Source organism: Lytechinus pictus, chromosome 1 (genome assembly GCF_037042905.1).
Source record: "Lytechinus pictus isolate F3 Inbred chromosome 1, Lp3.0, whole genome shotgun sequence".
In the NCBI taxonomy this organism is placed as follows: Eukaryota; Metazoa; Echinodermata; class Echinoidea; order Temnopleuroida; family Toxopneustidae; genus Lytechinus; species Lytechinus pictus.
The window spans coordinates 36,849,291-36,869,131 of record NC_087245.1 but is presented as its reverse complement, the minus strand read 5'-3'; the positions used below and the strand labels follow the sequence as shown (position 1 = coordinate 36,869,131).

General features: G+C 34.7%; 1 protein-coding gene across 2 annotated transcripts in view; it reads right to left on the bottom strand.

The window, feature by feature from the left end:
- Nucleotides 1–19,841, bottom strand: part of LOC129262011 (N-acetylneuraminate 9-O-acetyltransferase-like) — a 55,023-nt gene that overhangs the window by 26,769 nt on the left and 8,413 nt on the right. For both annotated transcript variants that reach the window (XM_064101824.1, XM_064101829.1), the window contains 9 exons: nucleotides 17,638–17,734; nucleotides 15,169–15,289; nucleotides 9,248–9,292; nucleotides 8,542–8,604; nucleotides 6,639–6,735; nucleotides 5,162–5,233; nucleotides 4,185–4,275; nucleotides 2,267–2,372; nucleotides 102–229 (listed from right to left, as the gene is read on the bottom strand). In XM_064101824.1, coding sequence (XP_063957894.1) covers nucleotides 102–229; nucleotides 2,267–2,372; nucleotides 4,185–4,275; nucleotides 5,162–5,233; nucleotides 6,639–6,735; nucleotides 8,542–8,604; nucleotides 9,248–9,292; nucleotides 15,169–15,289; nucleotides 17,638–17,734 — 820 coding nt within the window. The remainder of the gene's footprint in view (nucleotides 1–101; nucleotides 230–2,266; nucleotides 2,373–4,184; nucleotides 4,276–5,161; nucleotides 5,234–6,638; nucleotides 6,736–8,541; nucleotides 8,605–9,247; nucleotides 9,293–15,168; nucleotides 15,290–17,637; nucleotides 17,735–19,841) is intronic.

Here is a 19,841-nt window from a genome sequence, read left to right as displayed (position 1 = left end):
CTACCCCTTTAGTGAAAAGGGGAGTTATACAATTAATACAAAGTAGGTCACAATAAATAAAAAGTTATAAATTTAAAAGAATTTTAGAAGGAGGGACTTACTTTGCTACAAAGAATCCAAACGTTCCTTTCTGTATCCATGTCATGCCAGAAGGTGGTTTCGAACAACAGTTAGCATCTGACGGTTTTACTACTGCATTACAAAGACGGTTGAACAGAATTTGAACATCCTAAGAAGACGCAGAAAACAAAACAGATACGGGCCAAATTCGTTATCATTCTAAGTCACGATTAAATCAGCCAGACCAAGTGAATACTTAATAAAGTTTTTTTTTTTTTTATTGTCAAAATTAAGAATCGCCCTGCGTTCTAAAACAATAATAAAGAATAATAAAGAATATGGCAAGAAAGAAGCTGGGGTAGAAGAGAAATATATAAAAAAATATTTTATATTTTGACATTGCAAGCTGTGTCACAAAAAACTATGGGTGCCTTAAAATCACATTTATCCCTAAAATGAATTCATAACTAAAAATAGACAATATCGTTAACATTAGCCATCAAATGGGGTTTGAACCTGTGTTGTTATGAGAATACAGTGTAAGGCTTCAACCCGATGCCTTAGACTACTCGACCAAGAGCAACTGATGGCAAAATCAAGTTTTCTACAGGCTTATACCTCAACTCTTTACAAATTCTATCTCCACATCGCCCAATATTTTTTTTTATATCCAAGGCAGGATTCTTGCCAATTTGAAGATTGCTGGATATACTCATTAATATAGCCCAGATAAGGCCATTGAAATATATACTTTCAATATTGTGATAGTTTGAATGTTCCTTTTGTGGGTTTTAGGTAATTCAAACAGTCTCAGTAATGTGACTCAATAGAACTGATTCCAATGTTAACTATTTTTTTCAAAATACATGTAGGCCAGGGGCGGATCCAGGATTTTCCAAATAGGAGGGGGGCACATTTTTCCGGGGAAAAATTTGACAAGCAAAAATAAAATAATAAGATAATAATTTTTTTTAAAAGGTTTCTAACCCAAAATTACATGAAGGGAATTTTGTTGATGAAAATATTTGACAAGCAAAAAAAAAAGGTCTTCACTTTCAAAGGGGGGGGGGGGGGCACACTTCTGATTTAACAGCATTTTTACATTTCAAATTTTAATTGTGCCTCTCAAAAGGGGGGGGGGCATGGGCCGGCTTTGACGCCCCCCCTGGATCCGGCAGTGATGTACGCAATGAAAGGATCCCAGTTTAACGGGTAAATATGCATGTATAATTTACATTCACATGTAATTATAATTCCCTTGGAATTGCTATTTTTCATTCGGTCACGATGACTGGGACAAAAATTCCACAAAGGAGCATGTATAGAATGACATGTCTGATATATTGAATGTAAGGGTAAAGTCATTTTCAGAGAAAAAGAGAAAATTGCATTTTCTGGAATTCACATCACTTAATAAATGGGAGAGCTGCCTACACCTTAACGTCATAAAATTGAAACATGCTAGTTAATTGTCAGTAGTGTAAAAATTAACAATATGTGCAGTAGGATTCTGGATAAAATTGCGTAATTACTGAGAGAAATAGGAAAGTGAGCATGGCACTCTGGCCAAACATTGGGTATTTTTCCCTTTTTCTGAGCAATAATAATACACTGTCCCACATGTGCTTATCTGTGTTGGTGATCTCCAATGTAATTGTTTTTTCAGCTTTGATTTCAAGATTTCACAAGTTTATGTAAATCTGTACCGGATCTATATCTAGGATGAGAGAAAACATCCTGTCTGATTCTGTGAATTGGGGAAAACCAGGAACGAGAAAAAGGGTGAATTTCCCTAATAAATGAAAGTAGTTGCAGTAACACTGATTTCACGAGAAAGTCTGTCAAACCAAGGTTGATTGTTACTATATCATCGTGGAATCTGGTACAGTTACATTTCAACTAAACTTTGTGATACTATGAAATATGAGCTGAAACAAATCACACTGTAGATCGCCAAACACAGATAAGAACATGTGGGACAGTGTATTACCATCATTGCTTGGAAAAACACCCGACATTTGGTTTGAAAACCAAGCTCATTTGGCTAATTTCTCAGCAATTACACAATATCTTTCAGAGTCCTTTGGCCCATATTTTCTATTCATGCAAACAGACACTTGGGTAGCAATTTTATCTGATTCTATACAAAGTCATTGTTACCACAATCATCATTCATCTTTAATGGTGAAAATAAGAAACTCCTTACTGTTTGAATGGCTTCATTTGATACATGTAGTCCATCCATTGTATTCTCATAGGATTCTGATGATGTTAAGACGGCGGTCCTCCAAAATACCACACCTGTATTACTCCTGTGGAAGATATTCAACAGACACAACAATAATGATAATGATAAAATAATTATAATAAACAATAATAATAAAATAATAATAACAATAATAATAATAATAATAATTGGCTTTATACAACATACCAATCTACGACTGCTAAAAGCGCTTCACATTTATAATTACCCGGCCACTGGACTCATAGCTTTCTTAGCAGCCTGTTAGGTGCACACTTGCTAAACCAACCACAATGACAGCTGTTTCCTACCAATATACAATTAGCACCTGGTTGAGAGTGTTATGCCTTGCCAAAGGACGCTAGGCCATGGTGGGATTGGGACACACGACCCTCTGATTACAAGGCGAGAGTCAGAACCACTACACCATGGCGCTTCCACTTAGTAAATGTACATCAACCAATCACTTTGAGTAATCATCAGTAAACATTATAGATACATATAACTGCTCTTTTTTTCCTTCTAAATAAGTGCCTATTTACTTAACTTATTAAGAAATGTCTATGTTGATAATTAATTGTTGATTTTATGTTAGATGTCAGAGTTTTAAAGATGTTGGGGTCTTGTTTTGGCTCACCGACAACATTATACATTTTTGCATTATGTTTTCATCTGTGTTAATATTCTTTTTTTCTCTAATATCATATTTTGTATATATTTGAAATTACTTTTCATACTGTTGTGGAAAATTAATGATTTGATTTGAAGATGAGCAAAACGTGTAGGAAAGGAGGAAATAATGTGAGCTTTCAAATTCTTTTCACAAATTAGTCCACTGCAAAAGAAAAATCAATATTAATGAAACATTCCAAGATTATAGAATGGTTCCATGGTTAAAATATAATTATTAACAACTAAACTTTAAGTTCCCTTTAATATCAGAATAAGAATTGTATAACAAAGGTGAAATTTGGGATTAAATCAATTTTTTAACGTGTAAAGCACTAACATAGAATTTTAAACATACAATCAAAATTATAAAATAAAAGAGTGATTGGTCCAATATTCTTTTAAAATTTTAAAGAAAAAAATATTAAGTAACTTGTACAAGTGCCATTCCTAGAAAGAATTGCACTAAATAATTCCAATTTTTTTTTATTTAAGGAGAATGAAACATTTGGAACAAGATACCTTGTGTGAAAACAAAAAAATCAAAGAAACAGATCAACGAAAGTTTGAGAAAAATCAGACAAATAATGAGAAAGTTATGAGCATTTGAATTTTGCGATCACTAATGCTTTGGAGATCCTCAAATTGGCAATGCGACAAAGATGTATGTCACTTGTGAACAACTCTCCCCATTACTTTAGTATATATTTCACTTAAATTGCCTCTTTTATCACATCTATCAGTAGATCATGTGTTCTTTCTATAGGAGGGCATGTAATACAGATTTTTAAAGAATACATCATGGATAAAGAGTTTGTATCACCATAATAAAAAGCAAAAAGAGACATTTTGAGGGTATTTTATAATCCATCAAAGGGAAAGTTGTTTACATGTGACATCACACATCCTTGTCGCATTGCCAATGGGAGGATCTCCATAGCATTAGTGATTGCAATATTCAAATGCTCATAACTTTCTCATTATTTGTCCGATTTTTCTCAAATTTTCTTTGTTCTTATTCTTTTATTTTTCTGTTTTGACACAAGTTTACTTGTTTCAAAGGTTTTGTTCCCCTTTAATGACAAAGTATGTATCAAAATCTGCACTAATGATTGATTGAAAATCAAGTTGTGTTTGATTTTTTTTAGGATGTGTTTGATTATAACTCTCTCTGAAAATGGCCCCTTAATATATTTGATAGCAATCTTACAGATATTTCTCTGCAGCATCATTGTATTGTTGTAATCGCTCGTTTGTAATCATGCTCCTTGCGGGGGTTAGTAGTTCCTCTTGAACAGGTGCTATAAGATACAAGAAAAAAGGGGAGCATTTCATGAAACGCTTTGTCAGTGATTTTCACCCACTAATTTGCTCTCGGCCAATCAAGTGCAAGGATTTTAGTAGCTCATAACAGCTGACAGAGGAAAATCAGTGACAATTTCTTTCATGACACACTCCACAGGAGATCACTTTAGACAAATGGTGATTTCACACCCTGTTTGTTATAAGCTACTGAAATCCTTGCATCTGATTGGCTCAGAGCAAACTTGAAATACTCCCCAGGATTCAGAAATGGATTTCACTTTCAGCAACAATAGATGGGTATATATTGTACCAGCCAATATTCATAAAGGAGTTTTTCTCAATTAAATTCAATTCGATTTTGTGAACTGTTTTCACCTATCCACTGCAGCCTTCGTCAATGATATGATCACATTCAATTCAATTTTGCATTCTCAATTTAAAAAAAATCGTAACATAAATATGGAATCATTTCTACTGTGTATAAATCAAAATGATAATGAAATGGGGATCTATAGTTACACAACTTTCGAGACCAGATTTGCAATGCCGTAAATGCGGTTCCCAAGGTTACACAACATCTTGAACGAGCATGTCCGAAAGACCTAAAATTACTAAAAAACATGATTTCATGTACAAATTCAATGCAAATTCTCTTTCTAGCCAAAATTCATAACTGCAGCATTTGTTTTTACTTTTACTAATCACAATTAATTAATGGTTTCATACTCAAATAAGTACTGCCAACAATTAAACAAATATATATTAATAAATTGATAAATAGATAGGGATCTTATTTTATGAAAAAATCATAAGATTACATCTATTCGAAAAGCTCTGGTAGCTAAATACATTTCTAGTATTCTATATGAAATAATGACAAACCTTGTAACATCCATATGACTTCTGTTTGTTGGGCTGTTTGGGCAAGGACTGGAGCAAAATTTGTCAGGTTTGCTGTTAGAAAACAAGGGGAAATACAATCCATTTTTATTCTAACACTTAAAATCACTATATAAGCGTGTTACATATATCCTCTTCATTTCAATATCCACATTATTTCAATATCCTACTGATGTCAAAGGATAGGCATGATATTGATAGATTTTAAGATCTTTTTGTTCTGCCAAACATGAGAGCGTTTCACAAAGAGTTTTGCCAGTGGTTTTTAATGACTTATTAGCTCTTACCCAATCAAGAATTACCAGTAGCTTACAATATGATCTGTTCATTTAACTGACATAACTCTTCAAGAAACACTCCCCATGGATGTCATCTCTCAATTTGGCATTTTTGTTTTTTCTCTCCTTTTGTGATTTCACACCTTAAATATTGACCCAAAAGACTTATATTTTCAAGAGCTCTAGGACAATTAACTTCCATAACATTTCATGGAGCACATTATTTCAAACTCATAAAATCTGATAATACATGCAATTGACAAATAGATTAAATCTGGGCATGATTAAGTAAAACCAGAACCTAATACAAGGCAAACCACGAATAAAACATTCGAAACATACACAAACATAGAGTCAATTAGATTTTACTCTTCTATTGCAAGATTTAGCATATTGTTCAAATTCATGTTTAACATATAAAAGTCACTTTGAAGCTAAGCCTTTGTTTTGATATGTTGAAATTCAGACTCTGGGCTTTATCATTAAAAATAAACAGTCTGAGTACATCTGAGACCCCTTTCTCATTACTGTCCTAAAACTAGTTAAGTGGAAATTAGTTTAACATGTAATGATAACGGTCAAAGCGATCTTCCAAACCAGATTGGAAAACCACCTTGCAATGTAGTTTTCAAGATCGCTTTGCCTCGTTTAACTGGTTTTAGCGCGAGGACATAACCGTTCTTGAGGAACATTTTGAGCGCACTACTACACACACTGCGTGTAGAATGTCTACGCTGCGATTTCAAACATGTCACTCCACTGAGAGCATACCCAAGGCAACAAGACCATTTTATGTGAAGTAGTTTTGAAAACCATTTTCGGCTGATCAGATGGGAACGCTAGCAAAGCGATCTTCCAAACTGGTTTCCTGAAAGCTTTATTAGCGACTGATTTTCCAGATGGAGTGTACACGTACAATGTGGCCAATAAAATCATTCATAAAAAAAATTGCTCTACGATCAATCGCTACGCCTTATGTCATGTAGCCCCAGGGCCTGTAACACAAAGGTTAGCAATTTATCGTACCATTAATTTTTACGATTAATTATACATTGTAGTCAATACAGTCAATCATAAAAAAATTTCTACAATCAATTGCTATGCCTTGTGTGATGGAGCCCCAGTGTCCACCATGACCAATGTGATCAGAGAGCTTTGAGCAGGTCTATCTTTGGACTTACTTTGGAACTGTTGTAGAGCTGACGGAGATCCTTGGTTAAGTTTGATGGTCCATGTTCCTAGTCCATGAACAACAAGTGTAGGCTTTTTCTCTTCAGCCTGTATCCAAAAGATACATAAAACACTTATTAAACATATGGATGCAAAATTGTTTTAACTTTTCTTTTCTATTTGTTTGTTCAAAGCAGGGTACATGCACTTCTAGATGAAAATAAACATTTCAAAAACAAAACTATTACCATACCTTCTCCCGAGTTTGTTGGGCAAACTCTTCACTTGAGGAAAGTGGTATGAATATATGCAGCTTAAAATCCCTGCTAATGACTTGTGTATAGAAAGCCGAGGTCACATAATAGTAATTGAATGAATTGTTCAGTGTAATGTTCCTTTAGGCCGCTCTTGAATAGCACTAAATTGCACCTGACACAGCATCAAACTGGTAAGGCTGGTGCTGTGTCTGCTTCAGTGTAGTGTGCTCCTTTAGGCAACTCTCGAGTAGCACTACACTGAACCAGACACCACACCAAACTGGTGAGGCTGGTAAGGTGTCTTGTTTAGTGAAGTGCTCCTTTAGACCACTCTCGAGTAGCTCTACACTGAATTAGACACCGCACAAAACTGGTAAGGCTGTGTCTGGTTCAGTGTAGTGCTCCTTTAGGGTGCTCTTGAGTAGCACTACACTGAACTAGACAAAGCACCAGCCTTACCAGTTTGGTGCTAAGATTCACATAATCACTAGAACAGTAACATGATTGGTACCATGTTTGTTTGATATCCCTAACTTGATTTTGGAGCTACATTAGGCCAACACCAACACTAACAATATACTTGAAATTACCAACTGTGTATGTATATTTTAAGAGCAATATACCTTTCAGATAAATATTAGTAAAACAGAGGATAAATAAAAAATAGATTTGTGTAGAAACATTCATATGTTTTTGAGAGGTACATGAATATCTTAAGATTACAGCCATTTACCGGTATAACACAAAATCAATGAGATACAACACATTGTGTTGCAATAGTGGTAAAAGATCAGCCTTCAATTGCTCTCTCTCAAAGGTGCAGTCACTGCATTGTACATGTTTTATATTAACACTTTATGCAAATTCATTAAAGTTAATATTGTTTTTTTCTATTTTAAGTTACCACAAAATTTAAGAAGACTGTGTCTAGCTCAGACTAAAATCATGGTAAGCACAAAGCCAAAATTGCTTTTAAACTATGGTTTCACAAATATCTGGAGGTTCAAAGTTCATATTTCCAGTATTTCAGTCCACTGTCACTTCATAAATTTTTGGTTCACAACTGTTCACTATTAAGCGAAGTTTAGCAAACCTTGCATGAATGTGTTCATATCAGCCCAGTATACAAGATGTATGAAGGCAAACATTATAATAATAATGATATAATAATATTATATTTCATTTCAAATCCTGAAATGGCAAGAAAACCCTTGTAACACATGTATACATGTATCAATAGTGGTAAAATTTCTGCTTATAGCAAATACATGAGTGATACCTGAGGTTTCAAGCATACATGTACAACAGGTACATATATTTTTTTTTCTTCAAAGGGGCCTTTCTTTGCTTCTTTGGGGTCCAACACCATAAATTCCCATTCACGGGGGAGGGGCGTATTCCAAACATTTATTTGTATAATACTATGGATCACTCAGGAGGTCATTATCCTTACCTGTGCTGCGTGAGAGTCTGGGATATCTGTGATACAGTATTTTAATTTCAAATTCAAATCACTGGACAAGACACAGTAGATCCCATGTGCAAGGGTTTATATACATACACATGATTTTATTTGTACACTGGAATTGATTACCGTACTTGTAAATATAGTATAAAAAAACTTTAAAAAACATGGTTTTTCAAAGCAAACTCTCACCAATATTCTCTTCCTATAGACTTCTATGGTAGAATCATTAAGCTCCGGCTGCCACCAAAATTCCTGCAGAAATTCAATGAAAAAAGGATATTCATATTTTAACTAGTAATCAAACCAGAGTGAAACTCAATAAAAACCAAAGCAAAAAAAATACTGAAGGTCAAATTAAAAAAAGAATCAATGAAGTCATGATAAAGGTGCTGTGATAGAGAGAGGGGGAGGGGTGGGGTTAACAAGACATTTGCTAGTTTGAAAATTGCTCATCGAATATTAAATATTTCTGGATAAACAGAATTTGGATTTTTGTGAATAATGTAATATAATGAATATGGTTAGCATTAAGATTAATGAATTTCAATTTGGAAAAATGAAATTAATCTGCCATGCATATAAAGCAAGCACACACTAAGTAAAAGGGTATTTAGGTAGATTTATATTGTTTATATCATTTTATATTATTTATCATTTTGATGATCTATTTTCAAATTATATGTCAAATCAACTAACCTGACGATGAAAAAAATACACTAATCTGTTTTAACAGTACTATTTGCTCTTTTTTAATTTAGCTAGTGTGACAGTTGGCATCTATGAAGCACAAAGAAATATAAACAATACATTTGCAAGTGGAATATATTACCGAGAAAAGATGAGTTATTGGAATAAACTTTTTGAATTTGTATGGAGACAAGGTACATGTACTTACTATATCTGTATTTCTATCCTCCTCATGGTGTAATATATCAGAATGCTGTACATATAAAGTAAAGATTAATAACTTTGGTTACAAGTGAGATGATACAGAAAGGAAGATGAGGACGATCTACAAATATATTGGTGTTCATTGTGTCATCATACCAAAATACAGGGTGTTTCTAAAAAAAAGGTAACCAAAGTTCAAAGGACAGCTATATCAAGAATACATAATTCATTCTTGTTATTCCTATTCTAAATCCTTCAGTAACTAATCAACTCTAATTTGACACCTTGATTACATAACAATTGTCATGGGTCGCAGAGTTATGGTCCATCCAAGGTGAAGGGTACAAAACCTACTTTTTCCAAGTTTTGGGTTTTAGTGTACAATTCAAGAAACCCGCTTTGTTGTGAGTTTTGGTTTCATCAGAGATTTTCCCTGCAAATTTCAGTGAAATTTTACAATTCTGATATTTTGTTTTGCGAGTAAATATTACATAACTGGTGTCTAGCTGCAATTTTGGTTCAGCACACTCTTGGTGACTTGCAGGCACATGTTTAGCATAAGGCAGATGTTCTTCGTCATAGTCTCGCAATGTTTAGAAGAGCAATGCAATGTCAAAGAATTATTGATGAGTTACTCACTCATGTAGAATAGGAATAGTCTTGCAATGGTTAGAAGAGCAATGCAATGTCAAATTAATGTTGATGAGTTACTCACTCATGTAGAATAGAAATCACAAGAACAAAATATGTATTTTTTATATAGCTGACCTTTGAACTTTGGTTACCTTTTTTTAGGTACACCGTGTATAGTTGTGCAACATGGTAGTAATAGTGGTGGTGGTGGGGGAGGAGGAGGTAGAGGAGGAGAAGGAGGGAGAAGGGGAAGGAGGAGGAGGGGGAGGAGGAGGGGGGGAAGGGGAGGAGGAGAAGGAGGAGGAGGAGGAGGAGGGGAGGAAGGGGAGGAGGGGGAGAAGGAGGAGGAGGAGGGGAGAGGAGGAGGAGGGGAGAGGAGGAGGAGGGGGAGGAGAAGGAGAAGAAGAAGGAGAAAGCCAGCAACATCAACATTACATGTTTGTTCAAAATATTTTCTAGATATGATGTATAATATTCAAACATTCAGTGTTTTCTTGACAATCCAGTATGCTTCTCGTTGTTTTCAAACGATATTGTGCAAAGACATTGTTGAAATCCATATACTTGAGGTTGATTGGATCAATCGTAACTAAATACGGGCCCAGGACTCCCAACTCCCTGGTTATAGTCAATATCAAGTAGGTTGTATGTTTAATCAATAATCAGATGTTTGATTTTGCTCTAGGGCGCACAGGTGGTTAAAATAAGTATGCCATATCGATCGAAGACCCAGCTGGTGCATAGTGAGTTCATCTAGTTGTACATTCTTTAATATTACGACATTACAGCTTGGAGGCAGACTGGTACGTAGGAATTAATAATTCATATCATAAACATCCAGACAAGCCAAAAGATCAATAGCCATGGGCTATATATAAGTCTTTGTTTACATTCAAAGGCAAGTTCAATGTTCATAATTTAGTGTCTTGTGGCACTACCATAAGTAATGTGGTCCAGTGGTTAGAGCATTAGACTCATAATCGCAAGGTTGTGAGTTCGAATCCCCACTCTGCCATTAATTGTCTCCACTTTGATAAAAAGGCCCCAGAGTAATATCTGTCGTCTATAAGGTCAGCCACTGTGACTGATTAACCTAGACGTAAAATGTTTCCTAGGTAATTTGGTTATGTACCAGCTTGACGTTTATCAGCAAAACGCTGTCCTGCCGAGTTCCTACAGGAGTTACCATAAACAGAAGCAGAAACATAAGCATTCTAGAGATATAAATTTTGGAGTTAAGTTAGAAATGTGTAAGAGAATGTATTTATCAATATGCTTATTGTATTTTTTTTCACTTACACAATACAGCCACACAAATGAAACCTCCAAACTGACTGAAATAATTTAATGGATTTGGTCAGTCTGGGGAGTAATTTCATCAATATTTGATATCAGACAAGTTGTCAGATCTCATAACTTTCCTTGATTTCGATTAGAAGCAAATTTCCTATGGTAACTGTGAAACTGTCTGATAAAATGGGACCTGTCGCATATACATGTAATGTCTGACAAGTCCTTTCATGAAACGCCCCACTGGAATCGCTTCTGTTGGTGTGGCCATACTAAAGCAAATACCGGTAAGCCTTCTACTACATACAACAAAAGACACCATTGACAATGGGTAAATACACACTGAATAAAGGGAGGCAAATATTTCCAATGCTCAAATCTGAACTTCAAACAAGATGATGGCCAGGTCAAAACCACTTTTGTTTTCTTTGATGCCTTTTCTATGCTTTTGTTACCTATCTGGCTAATCAGGACTCATCCGATCAAGCTACCTGTATCTTTTTATACATGTATGTCCTACTTCAATCAATATGCTTCGCTTGTTATGCTTCGCCATTAACACTTTGCAAGGTAATAAAAAAAGGTCTAGCTACAACACTGGAACTTAATGTTATTAATTGACACTTAAAAACTGAATGAGTGATATTTTAGTCCAGACGCAATCATCCTTTATTAACAATAGGTGGTTTCAGACCGCCTCGAAGTTCGTCAGTTCCAGGTATTTTCTGATCAGGAAATTTACCCCGATCAGAAAATACCAGGTAATATTGGCAATGTGAAAGCAAATTACGAAAATACCCACTAAATAGTAGGTACTTGTCAAAATTACGAGAACTTTCGCAGGGATTTTTCCAAGGTCGCAGGTATTTTGGCAATGTGAAAGCAATTTACCGCAACTTTTAGCCCAGTGTCTAGTTGGCCCTTAGTTGGGCGCGGGCGCCGTGGGTAACTGCTGAGCTAGTGATTTTGAATCTTGCGCCTTGCTTGCTTATCAGACCATAAGTACTGTGCTGCCTGTGCATGCTCGTAACTTCAGGAACTTATCCTGAAGGGTATGTTTCAGAGCGGTGTGAATGCAGAATAATATTTTTTTTTTTTTTTAAGCCTGAAAAGTTCTTGTAATTTAACGGGGATTCTTATGATCGAGGCGGTTTGAAACCACCTAATGTCTTGATTATGCAAATATCTTCCAATGATCAATAAAGCAAAACTTTTGTTCCCACTATATAAGGTTTACTAATCAACATCATGATGTATTACAGTTAAAGACATACATGAGAAACTACATGTATCTATTATTGCCAATATGTGATGACCATGTAAAGTTGTTAATTTGAACTACGACAAATAAAAAAAAATAAAAAAATCAAGATCAAACATGAATTCCTATGGTTGGAAACCTTGCTCACATCGACATCAAAACTTGGCCACATCTGAATTGATCTTCACTATGAACTAGAATAGTTGGTAAACATGGACATCCTGTCATTTTTTTACCCAACCCAATGGAATTACCCGGATAGAAAAAGACATATCAACCGACAGAGTGCCAAGCTTGTTTGCTCAACAAATATTGATTTTCTGCCATAATTATTTCACATTATCTAGGAGATGATGCATATGAATTGAACACTTGGGTGATCATTTGGTGATATTGGCCCGTATTCTGAAGTCCGGTTTAACTTAAACTCAGATTTAAAGTTGTGGTTTAAGTATGGATAGCCAATTGTTATATAAATCACTAACAGTAGGGATATCATATTTCAGCTCATTTGGCTTTCAAATCATTCATAATTGTCTAGAAAGTATAGATTATTGTATTCACCATTGAAGAATCAGGAAAGAGCACAGTAAATATTAAAAAAACATACAACTTAATAACAAATTTGACACTTTTGGCTTCCCATAATTTTAGCACAGAGTCAGACCATGGTCTAAGTTAAACCTGACTTCAGAATATGGGCCATTCTGTCCAAATTCATCTTATTCCTGTTTAATTTCAATGGGGAAATTCACCCTGATTAAAAGATTTTGGTAAAAATAACACAAAAGGTTATCAAAAGGACATTGGTGAAGGTTTGAGGAAAATCCATCAAAGATTAAAAAAGTTATTCTTATTCTTATTTTATAAAATAAAAATGAGAATAACGAGCAGCTTCCCGATATATACATGTAGTGTCTAGTATAAAGAAATCAATGAAATGTCATTTTCTCAAAAAAATAAAATAAAAAAGTTTTCTTGTATTTCCAGTATATCAACAGACAAATCATAAACGCACACTCCTTTTAAAGCCCCCTTCACACTTATTCGGAATCAGCAGGAATCAAGCAGAACCAGCCGGAATGAAAATTTTTCAAAATTCGAGCCATATTCGGGAGGGAATTTCAAATTGATCTAAATTTGTAAAAATGCTGTTCGATGACCTCAATGCTCCTCAGTGCTGACTGACGTTGCAGCAACAGCTAGCCGTGCTTTTATGCGATTCGATTCTCCCATGAATGCGATCGGAATGATGTTGATGTTGAAATGTCGTCAGAATATTTGGAATGCAGTCAGAGTGCTGTAGGACTGCACTTTGAATGCCGTTCGATATTTTTCCAGTTCAAATGCACCTTGAAAGATTTGAGCATGAGCAAAACATTCGGGCCGGACACAAGAATGGACCCGAATATTTGGAATGCAGTCAGAATTTTTAGAATGCACTTTGAATATCCAGGAATGTGCCAAGTATTTTCATTCTGACAACATTCCGCCTCTAGTGTGACTTGGTTATTAAGGAAAAAATAACATATGGAGCAGCTACTTGATGTTACAAATCAATAACTGAAAATTTCTTAAACTTCGACAGATTTTCCTCACACCATTGCATTTTTTTTTCTCTCTGATATTTTTACAACAAATTTTTTGTCAGGGTGAGCATCCCCTTTAAAGTATGGCTTTATGTGCAGATTGTGTGTTGGGACACTTGTTGCTGAATCAAATGCCATAGATGCACCCAAACATCTATACATTATTCTTAAAGGGATGGTCCGGTCTGAAAATATTTATTTCTTAATAAAAAGAGTAAAACTCACAAAGCAAAATGCTGAAAATATGATTAAAATCGGATAACAAATAACAAAGTTATTGAATTTTAAAGATTTGTATTATTCCGGTGAAACAGTTCTAGGCAAATCTTTATGAATATTCATTAGATGGGCTGATGATGTCATATCCCCACTTTTTATTTTGTATTTTATTTAGGTTTATTAAATTTTTTTCTACCAAGAACTAAAACAATTTGATTGACAACTGATTAAGTGCATTAGTTATTACTGCAACTTATTTCATCATAATGGAGACACATCATTTATTTTATTATTTCATGTAATAACATAAGAAAAAGGGAAGTGGGGATGTGACATCATCAGCCCACCTAATGAATATTTATATTTTACTTTTGTATTTTATTTAGGTTCATTAAATTTTTTCTACCAAGAACTAAAACAATTTGATTGACAACTGATTAAGTGCATTAGTTATTACTGCAACTTATTTCATCATAATGGAGACACATCATTCATTTTATTATTTCATGTAATAACATAAGAAAAAGGGAAGTGGGGATGTGACATCATCAGCCCACCTAATGAATATTTATGACGTTGTGCATATAATTGTTTTCACAAAATATTGATAAACTTTAAATTCAATAACTTTGTAATGTGTTATCCGATTTTGATGAAATTTTCAGCATTTTGCTCTCTGAATTTTACTCTATTTATTTAGATAAAATATTTTCAGCCCGGACCATCCCTTTAAGATAAATGAGATGAGAGATTAATTACTATTTTCCCCTCTTCAACAGTATGAACAGTCAGTTTTTTCACAAGTGAAAAAAAAGAGTTGCCTCATACGTGAATCTCCAACGATAATCATCCGCTTGTCTTAATCAAATGCCATAGATGCACCCATACATCTATACACTATTCTTAAGATAAATGAGATGAGAGATTACTTACTATTTTCCCCTCTTCAACAGTATGAACAGTCAGTTTTTTAACAAGTGAAAAAAAGAGTTGCCTCATACGTGAATCTCCTGCGATGATCACCCGCTTGTCTTGAAAACAAGTTAACGTATCTCTACAAGGATATGAGAGAACATAGACATATCATATAATCATTAATGATGTTGTAACAGTGTTTTCAATTTACCTGTAAATCAAAACAGGGAATTTGTTTTGGTTCTCATCTTTCCATTTGGAAATTCACTTGCAAAACAGAAAATATGATTTGCGCTGTGTGCATTTTCTTTGACGAAAAAAAATATTTTTAGATCAAGTATGAAAAGAAAGTTTTTAGGAACACAAAAAAAATCTTTTTTTTTAACGGATAATCATCATGGACCGTAATGATGGAGTACCAATTTTATAGCAGAAAAATACTCAACCACTTTTATTACATTGGCTGCTTGCATTGTGAATGTGTATGATCAAATTGACACATTAATGTTAAAGATCTGAAAACCCTTGGACACACTGACCCGAGTGTTTAACTAAATACATGTAAATCAGAGACTAACCAATTTGGAGAGGGTAAATGCATGTACATGTACATTGCAAGAGCTCTAACTTTTTCGATTTGAAAGTAAAAATATTGTTTACATTTTGGGCAGGTCTTATCAAAGTCAGATTACTTCACTTCTTTAACTGTTTCAAAGATGGGTTAACTTTTTATTTCAAATCAGTTTTTCATTTGATATGTTAAGATCGTATGTCTGATTATCAAAGTACATTTCTTCATCACAAGTTTATTACTTTAAAGGTCAAGTCCACCCCAGAAAATTGTTGATTTGAATCGATAGAGAAAAATCAAACAAACATAACGCTGCAAATTTTATCGAAATCGGATGTAAAATAAGAAAGTTATGACATTTTGAAGTTTCGCTTATTTTTCACAAAACAGTTAAATGCACAACTCAGCGATATGCAAATGAGAAAGTCGATGATGTCCATCACTCACTATTTCTTTTGTTTTTTATTGTTTGAATAATACAATATTTCAATTTTTACAGATTTGACAATAAGGACCAACTTAACTTAACCATAAACTGTTGAAATAATCGTAATTCCACATGTTCAGGAAGAAATAAGACTTTGTTTCACTTGACAAGGAGGAGAAAATGAGAATATTTCGTATTTCATGTAATGAAATACAAAAGAAATAGTGAGTGGATGACGTCATCAGTCTCCTCATTTGCATACCGACCAGGATGTACATATAACTGTTTTGTGAAATTAAGCAAAACTTTAAAATGTCATAACTTTCTTATTTTACATCCAATTTTGATAAAATTTTCAGTGTTATGCTTGTTGGATTTTTGTCTTTTTATTCAAATCAACTAATGGTTGGGGTGGACTTGTCCTTTAAATATAAAAATCAGAAAAACAGAATCCCTTGAATGCTGCAGGAGTAAATGTGAAGTTTTAACTTTTAATCTGGGAACTCATTCACAACAGATCATGACTATGAATTCATTTATAATAACTCTCAATTATTTCAATTTTCTGAATACTATAAAGGTGTTAGTATTCACAAAGGAGCTTTAATCAAACCATTACAAGTGATTAATTATTCTTTCCTCATGATTTAAAGCAAGATCAGAGCTATGCCCCCAAAGGATATTAAATGCACAAAGGGGACAAAAGAAAACAAAGAAACTTCTTTCATAACAGGAAGTCTACAATAATAAGCCAGGTCCACTCTACTGTCAGGTAGCACTTCATTTATTCAATAGACTTCAGGCTTTTAAAAAGGTGGACAGTATATTGATTGATCTTGAATTGAAGTTACAAAGAAAAAAAAAGAGTCCTTGGCATATTTCTACCATTCTACCTGTAGAAGGTGGAAACAGTTGTCTCGTAAAAGTGACTTTTGTATAGAGCATCAAAGACTAGTGTTTGCTGAAGGAATTTAAATAGGCCTAATTATTAACCAAATAATAAATAAAGAGTCACATGTATGCTATTGATGCACACAGAAAGCACACAGTAGGCTATAGCAATAACACAGAACTGGATAGCCTGGTAGTTTCAGCCACTATTTACATGTCAGTGCATTTTATAGTTTCTTTGGGTTTGCAGTGGACTAGTAATAACGATATACCCTATATAAAAATAAAGCTACAATTGCCGTTGTGGGCATTAACAGAAAGACATGCTAATCAAATAAACTGTGACCCTATATGGCACAAGTCATGACCAATCGATTGTAACCCCCCCCCCCCCCGATCTTATTAATGACAATATTCAATTTCTAACATCAATGACTCAACTATACCTTTGAAGACAATAAAAAAGAATTATCCTCAGAGTAAGAACATTTTTCAGAAACTTATCATTTTTACTACCAAAAATAATATGCAAGGAAGCTCGAGCTAGAACCGTACTGTTTGTTGGGCCTTTGTACATGTATGTGAATGAAATTCTTACTTGAGTGAATAATGATGCATGGTACATCCTTCCGGTTGCCAGGCACCAGGACCATGATAGTGACCATCTTGTAATAGAGCTTGGCAAGAATCATAAGCTGTAAGGGGAGCGAATTAATAGGGATGTATTTTAAAACAGGGCTCGACATTAGCAGTGGCCTGGTGGCGCGGGGCAACCTAAATTGAGAGTTGGGCCACCAAAATTCTGTAAAAGCCCACACTTGGTGGCCTTGTCCTGTTGGGCCACCAAAGTTTTGATAAACTGTAATGTTTTCTCCCGGGGGGGGGGGGGGGGGGGGGCCACTTCCACTGACGAGTGGATACTATGCGCGACCATGGGGTCTCGAAAAGCACCCTTAACACGTATTTCCCATATTCTGAAAATGCACCCCTTAACAAGTATTGGCGTGTGAAACCCTACCCTTAACGAGTATTGGAAACAAAACGATACTCTTGGCAAGTATTCCCTGAAATGAACCCCTAAACAAGTACAGGAATGTTTTATTGTTATGTCACGGGTCCTTCGGTCGTCGCTTTTACTTTTACACATCATTTGGTTTAGTAAGACCCCACCTTCCACACTTCGCGCAAATCGGACTCTAAACACGTATTGTTGGGGCAAAAAGGACATCCTTTATAAAACATTTTAATTTTGTTTTATCATCCCCGCAAATTTCACCCTAAACACGTAACTTTCCTAGCGAAATAGATACCCTTTTTTCATTATTTTTGTGTTTTTGACACCCTTATCACGTTACGTACGTAACGTGCCCTATCTTGAAAAAGACATCCTTTTTACGTGTTTTTTTGGTCGCGCATGGTATCCACTCGTTAATGTAAGTGGCCCCCCCGGGTGTTTTCTCTTGTTTTAGGGCCACCCAAAACATGATATTGTTGATGATTTTGGTGAACTGATCGGGCCTGGATTGGGCAACCAAGAAAAAAAAGCTTGTGTGGAGCCTTGTTTAAAGTATACATCCAAAGAATCAAAAGTATTTTATAATGACTTTATGTGGTCATCATTGTAAAGGGGAAGTATTACTAATCAGATATATAACTTCACTTTTCAAAATAGTGATCAGAGATTGCAGAAATCAGCTCTCAAAAATGATTTATTTTCATGCCATATTTCTGCCTTCCACCGGTCCTCTTGCGAGCTCCAGCTGAGTGACGTCACACAATGAGCAGTGAGCAGCTGAGCTGACAGCAGCCCATTGGAGACGATCTTTCCAATCAGCGTTTTTTGCTCTTAGAATTGTTTATTCCTCTTAAGATTGGTCTTGTTATATAGATAAAAGTTTGAATTTACTGAACAGTGAAAAAAAGTGCACATTTAACGTATTTTGGTGACCGATATTTAGCTTAGAATTTTTTTTTTTTTTTCAAGAAATATAGGTGAATAAACAAAGCATATTTTCACGTAGAAATCACACTTGCGTCACATTAATGTTATAGTCAATATAAAGCATAGACATTCTTCTTTATGACTGAACAAAAATTATGAAATGTCATTAAGTAGCAAAGTCAGGAATCACAAAAAAAACACGGCAATATCCATCGCGAAATGACTGAAATTGCAGTTGAATTGCCGAAGCATTATTAGGAAACAGCGGCGAGCGGACTTTCTTCCATATATCTTAAAAATGCCTTCCTGTTAGGGCGATGGTCTGTGGCCAAATGCGTTGGCCATTGTTTTGTCATGTGCGAGGACCCTGGTTCGAAACTCGGATTTTTTTTTTCTGGGTATTTTTTTTTTATTCCTTCCCCGTCCCTACCCATCTTTTTTTTCTCTTTTTATTTTCTTGTGAAATTCTATTCAGACCTGTATTTATCAAATCTTGCTTCTTAATTGCTGCTTTTGATTTTCAAGTTCTTGATTAGATTATTTCTACTCTTATTTGGGATGGGAGGGGTAGAGTTAAAAGTCAAGTCCACATCAACTAAAAATTATTTGAATAGAGTGATTTCCCTTGTTGTTTTTACTCAAAACAGTCATATACACAAAACAATGATATGCAAATTAGAGTTGTCACTCACATCACATTCGTTTCTATTTTTTGTGGCATTTTGTTTTTTATTCTTTGCAGATTTGACGATAGGAAACTCTTCATCTGATCACAATAGGTTATATTTACGGAACTGTTAAAATAGTAATTATATAAATTTGAATCAAAGTTTTTATGAAATTTCCTGCAATATCTTGTT